Here is a 5983-nt window from a genome sequence, read left to right as displayed (position 1 = left end):
CAAAAGACATGGAAATGGAACCACTTCATTTTTTTGTATTAATATGCTAGTTATAAACATTCTGCACACATATACAGACAAACATTTCATAACAGAAATCAAAATTAGATCTGAAGAAACACATTATGAGGATTGCAGATCAGCGGATGCAAATGTAAGCATGAATGTGTCTGATAGAGGACAGCATTGCATACAGTTGATGCCACAGGATGGAAAACACTGAAATACATGCCTGAACTATAGTGCAATCACAATTGAAACTGCAAGTCATTGACTTCAACTAAATTAGTCGTTAATGGTGTCCAGTTATTCCCAAGCTTGATTCATTTGTAGTTTTATTTATTTCACTAGATTATCATCTGTTAAAGGGCTCATCTTTACTGTGGTATCATATCAGATTATCTTTTAATTACAGATAGAATAATAGGTGTGCATTATTACCTCCTCTAAGCAGAGAGTGACTTTCTGTCAAAGCACGATAGGCATTATAGGTGCGTATGTGTGCCCAAAGATAAATTGTTTGCATTAACAGAGGAATTGTGTTGTTCTGTTCACTTTGAATGTGTAGCTCGCCCTATTGTCAGCAAAGCAGATGGCCCGGTAGGTGTTAAAGTAACAGGCCAGTCATTGCTTTATAGTAGTAGGACTTGATTTCAAAGTACTCTTGCTAGTTTATAAATCAATTAACGGTTTAGGTCCAAAATAGATTTTCTGATCTGCTACTACACTATGAACCACCCGACCTCTCAGGTCATCTGGGACAGGTCTACTTTCTGTCCCCGAGTCAGAACTAAACGGGTGAAGCGCTTTCAGTTTCTATGCTCCTCATATCTGGAATAAATTCCCAGAAACCTGGAGATCCGCTGCTACCTCAGTTCTTTAATTCAAGGCTGAAGACCTTTCTTTTTGATGCTAACATCTTTAAAGGACTGCTCATTTCTTCAAATTTCTTATGCTGCACTGTAACTTTTATTCTTGTTTTTTTATTTTCTATTTGTTTTTAACTGTCTACATGTGTTTTACCGGTTTTTAATGCTTATGATTTTTAACTGTTTTTACTTGTGTTTATCTGTTTAACTGATTTTGTGTAAAGCACTTTGAATTGCCCTGTTGCTGAAATGTGCTATACAAATAAAGCTGCCTTGCCTTGCCTTGACAGTAGGTAGCAGGTTGCTGTGAGACTGCAGGGTTTTCCCTCTTTAAAAAGCCCCTTTAGGTTTTTAATTGTTAACCAATCTACTGCACTTTACTTTACTTTTTTTAATAAAACAATTTTTTTTATGAAATAAATAAATAGAAAAAATTAAATTACATTATATTCTAAAATGAAACAACACAACAAAACTTTATAAATGTTTGTATTTAAATATAAAATATAACAATTTGAAAATCTAAAAGTATACAAATAAAAAAATATTTAAAATAAAAAATTAGCAAACAATAATTTGGCGATGACATAGCTAGAGTAACTCTGAGGATGGTGTAGGTACCAGATGTGCTCGGTCTGTCAGATCGGCTCGGGGTCCTGCGTTTTACAGACGACGTATCACTATTAACACAATTTAACTGACTGTACGTCAGACAGTACTATTACAGCGATGGCTTTGTGAAATGCTTTAATTCAATTTCAATTTCAATTTCAATTTTTATTTATAGTATCAATTCATAACAAGAGTTATCTCAAGACACTATACAGATAGACCACACTCCAGAATTGACAAGGACCCAACAGTTCTAGTAGTTTCCTCCAGAGCAAGCAACAGTGCGACAGTGGCGAGGAAAAACTTCCTTTTAGGCAGAAACCTCGGTCAGACCCAGGCTCTTGGTAGGCGGTGTCTGACGGGCCGGTTGGGGTTAGAATGAAGAGTGGCAATAACAAAAATAGAAAAAATTAGTAGTTTGTAGCAGTTCTTTGTAGTAGTTCATGGCATAGCAGGACGCTGTGCGGCATTACAAGGCACAGCAGGACGTAGCAGGACGTAGCAGGACGTAGCTGGACGTAGCTGGACGTAGCTGGACGTAGCAGGGCACTGCAGTGTAGCAGTTGAACATGGCATCACAGAACATGGAGCGGGACCAAGGCGACCGCTGCTAGCCTGATTTTGGAGCCTCTCTGATCCAAGGGAACATGCTGGGGAAAAAAGAACATAAGGACTCCGGGGAATGACTCCCCAGCGCTAGGTTAGTAACAGCTAACCACACATTTAGCCACACATTCTTGCCACAACATCCTGTCACAGCATGCTGTGGCAAGAGTGTGGATAAAGTGTTTCACTAATTTAGGCAGGTTTCTTTTAAAAAATGTTTAAAGGCAGGACCCCAAGCCGATGTCATAGGCCGAGCAACTCCAAATTTGCTGGCTGGTCCGGGGGTGTTGTGCTCTTCTCTCCTCTTCTTCTCCTCTCCTCTCCTCTCGTCTCGTCGCTGATAGGAAAAAGCACAGTTTGTATTGATAGTATTTGGCTTCTTATTTTTTTTCAGTTTGTTTTCTTTGTCTTGTTTTATGTATGTTAAATTTCTGTGATTATGCATCTTATTCGATAATGGTCTGAAGAAACTTTGAAAACCAAAAAACGTCTTCTTATCCTGCCCCTTTTTCTTCTTCTGTCCTGTCCTCTCGTCTTCTTCTCCGGTCCTCTCCTCTTCTTCTCTTCTACTGCTAAAATGGCAAAACACACATTAGCACAGTAATTGTTTTTTAGTAATGCTATATATATATATATATATTGCTCATTTACACAAAACATCACATCAAAGATCTATGGGATAGAACATGTTTGTGTGTCTATCTGCGTCTTACATTCTTTGTTGGTTTGATGTACAGTCTATAGACAGAAGTGTTCTCTTACAGGTTTCATGTAGAACAGCAGGTATGCTGTTCGCTGCCGCTGGTGACATATATAAGTGCCGGTTGTCTCACTGACGTCCTTGTCATTGTATGTTAGCCAGTTGTCAGACATGTCCTGGGGTTCCTCATCCCTGTGGGCTCCGTCACAGATGTAATGGCCTGAGAGGAAAGGACACATTTGTTAATGGTACGTCTGAAAAAGCTGTTGATTCTTAAACGTCGAAATTTGCGGCGGCCAAGTGCCACAACACACTTACCAAAGTGAGCTGAGTAACCCAAATGGCTGACAACGCTCATTAAGGAGTAGCAAGACGGTGTCTAGAAAAGAACACGGTTACCACCAATAAGTTACACATGCAGACATTTGACTACACTACAGTAGCTGTATATTTGACAGGCTGATCTTTACATGTTTTACTTTAAATATTTGTTCTAAGTCGGTTTATATACAGTATACAAGTCATCTTTACTTGTATAGCAAATAAAGCTGTTAGACAGTAAAAGGTGCCCTTTCTTAACCGAACATCATCTCTACCTGTTCACTGGCGCTGGACTCAGTATTCAGCACTAGCTGCCTTGATAAAGTGATGGGGCTGTTGATCTTCTCCAGATTTAGGCATTCGGTGTAATTAAACCTCTTCAGCTGGATGATCAGTGCACTGTTGACAGGAAAGAGGGTCAGATCACAGATTGACGGAGGAAGACAGACGGAGGTGAAACTGCTTAGCCTGATACCTGACTGAACTATGCTGGTGGCTGATTTTACTCACTTTGGCAGCGTCAAGAATGACCTCTGCAGCGATGACGTCTCAGCACCACACTCACATCGATACTCCAGCTGATTCTCCTAACGGGGAACAGGAGTGAGAAGCGGGTTTTGATTTACATCTTTTTATGGATGATATCAAAATCACGTTGACAAACATATTCACATAAGTTCACATTCGGTGGAGCGTGACGATAGGGAGTGTTTAGAGTTGGTGGGAATCACACTAAACTGAGTAAATGAGCAGATGCGCCACTTACTTTTAAGTACTCCTGCAGACACTGGCTAACTGTGCCTCCAGGCACCAGGTCCAGTGACAGGGTGATGTAGTCCTCCTCGCGGGTAGACTGCATACCACATCTGCAGAATAAAGGGAACATTCAAATTAAAATACAGCCATAGATATCACACATCCCGATTGAGAGGTTTTTTACCACCCCCATACATGAAAAAAAAATCTATTGCATTGTCAACATGGGGAATCTCTACACCCCATGTGTAAAACTGTCTGCGGCTGTGTATTTATACCCATTGCAGGTCTTGGTGCTCAACATCTGGAAGGTGATGTTAGCCTCAACAGGGCAGGTGTAACTGCAGGCCTTTTTAAATGCTTCTGCCTGCAGGTCGGCGGACACACACCTCAGCTGATTCAGAACACAGCTGAGGAACTCATGGGCGTCCTGCACAGAAACATACAGGAACAAAAGTTATTAGAAGGTGGACATTTTTATAATTTTTTTTTAAAGATAGTTATCTAAAGATCTGTGTGGTATTGTGCTGTGCTGTGTGTGTGTGTGTGTAACTAAAAAGCGTACTAACTTTCTGTCTGTTATCCTCAAACTCTGAGTTGAACACAGCAATAGTCCTTTTAAAGGCAGTCAGTGCTTGTTTTTTCACTGCCTTGCTGCTAGTGCACCTGGAGAGTTTGACTTTTACAAATCCTCTGGAAAGAGCACAAACAAAGAGGAAAAATATATATATATTTTAGTTTTTATTAGTATGCTGACCTGCAAAGTTAGAGGAGAAACCAAAGAGTGAGAGTGTGTGTGTGAGGTGTTGTACCCAAGGAGCTCCGAGTTGGGGAGAGAACTCCACACACTCTCCTGGTTGCAGATATCCTGAATAAAATCTGTTATCGTCAGGAGGCTTTGCAGAGTGGAGTTCATGTAGCATGTCTGCGCCAGGTTGGGTAATCTTTAAACATATCACAGAGGGCAAAAGTCAGACTGGAGCTTTTTTTATTTTTTTATTTTGATCATTTTTAAACCTGGAATAACTTTATATACAAGTCTAAGAACAATATATGGGCATGCAGTGATTGTATATGAGTTTATTTGCAGGTGCTTACCCTAGGGCAACAAGCTCATCTTTGTACAGCTTTCCTTTGGGGATGTTTCGGAGTGTTCTGCCTAAATTCGTCCCCAGATTGTCGGTGATGGGTTTGATCTTTAGTCTCCCACCACAAACTCTTGGGGAGGTAGGACACTGGACCTTCTGTTTCTGTTGGTTGTTTTTACAAAAAAAGAAGGTGAATACAGTAAACAAAACCACATGTGTGAAGCTAATATTCACTTATCATGCAGAATCCACGTTTCTGTATTCTGGTAGCAACATTCGGCTCTGTGGAACATACCTTTTGCCAAAATTTGAGCCAATGATGCGCCTCTACTTTCTTCTTTCTAGCTGCTGTTTTTCCAGTGTCACGGGTGGGTGAAGCCTCCTCAGGCTCCTTGGTGGTGCTGACACTGGTGATTAAAGGAGACACAGACAATCATTTACTATCATTTACAGACAAATACTTTTTTTTATCATTTCCTTTAAATTGAGAATTAGTGGAAAAATAATGAATAAGAAGAGATGTAATAGACAGTAAAATAATATCATACCTGTTTTCTGTGGCAGAAGAGGGCAGTTCTGGGCTTTCTTCCTCATCTTTAACCTTCACCTCATTCTCAGCTGGAGCTGGGACTAAAGTTTCAGTGATGGCTGAAGCTTCCTGGACATCAGCTTCTCCCTCGGACTCCTCGGTGGTGTTGACACTGGTGATAAGAGGAAACACAGACTGTTATTCTACTGCTTTTTCGGCCACAGCAATGAAGCCAAGGGAGGTGACCAACATTAATTGACATCAATATAATTTGTTCAATTGACTAAAAAAGGACGAGACAGGAAAACATTTCATACATTGTTTCTGAAGAAGAAGCTGCCAGATCTTCATCCTCAGCTGCAGCTGGGACTGGAGTGTCAGGGGCAGGTACACCTTCCTGGACAGCTTCTTCTCCAGGCTCCTCAGTGGTGTTGACACTGGTGATCAGAGGAAACACAGACGGTTATTCTACTGCATGGTCCAGACTGCCTTTCAACAAATG

At 40.6% G+C, this 5983-nt stretch overlaps 1 protein-coding gene across 2 annotated transcripts in view; it reads right to left on the bottom strand.

Moving 5' to 3' along the window:
• Nucleotides 1-1991: 1991 nt before the first annotated feature.
• Nucleotides 1992-5983, bottom strand: part of LOC116707313 (ubiquitin carboxyl-terminal hydrolase 37) — a 7770-nt gene continuing 3778 nt past the window's right edge. Inside the window, exons 9-21 of one of the 2 annotated variants that reach the window (XM_032544627.1) lie at nucleotides 5799-5918; nucleotides 5501-5653; nucleotides 5248-5359; nucleotides 4963-5114; nucleotides 4677-4808; nucleotides 4434-4557; nucleotides 4143-4294; nucleotides 3875-3974; nucleotides 3619-3695; nucleotides 3384-3507; nucleotides 3106-3166; nucleotides 2801-3007; nucleotides 1992-2659 (exon numbers count right to left, since the gene is read on the bottom strand). In XM_032544627.1, the coding sequence (XP_032400518.1) occupies nucleotides 2826-3007; nucleotides 3106-3166; nucleotides 3384-3507; nucleotides 3619-3695; nucleotides 3875-3974; nucleotides 4143-4294; nucleotides 4434-4557; nucleotides 4677-4808; nucleotides 4963-5114; nucleotides 5248-5359; nucleotides 5501-5653; nucleotides 5799-5918 (1489 nt within the window). In that variant the 3' untranslated portion in view covers nucleotides 1992-2659; nucleotides 2801-2825. The remainder of the gene's footprint in view (nucleotides 2660-2800; nucleotides 3008-3105; nucleotides 3167-3383; nucleotides 3508-3618; nucleotides 3696-3874; nucleotides 3975-4142; nucleotides 4295-4433; nucleotides 4558-4676; nucleotides 4809-4962; nucleotides 5115-5247; nucleotides 5360-5500; nucleotides 5654-5798; nucleotides 5919-5983) is intronic. The other variant, XM_032544628.1, reaches the window with a different exon arrangement.

The sequence above is a fragment of the Etheostoma spectabile genome, chromosome 19 (assembly GCF_008692095.1).
Source record: "Etheostoma spectabile isolate EspeVRDwgs_2016 chromosome 19, UIUC_Espe_1.0, whole genome shotgun sequence".
Taxonomy (NCBI): domain Eukaryota; kingdom Metazoa; phylum Chordata; class Actinopteri; order Perciformes; family Percidae; genus Etheostoma; species Etheostoma spectabile.
This window is presented reverse-complemented; position numbering and strand designations above follow the sequence as displayed.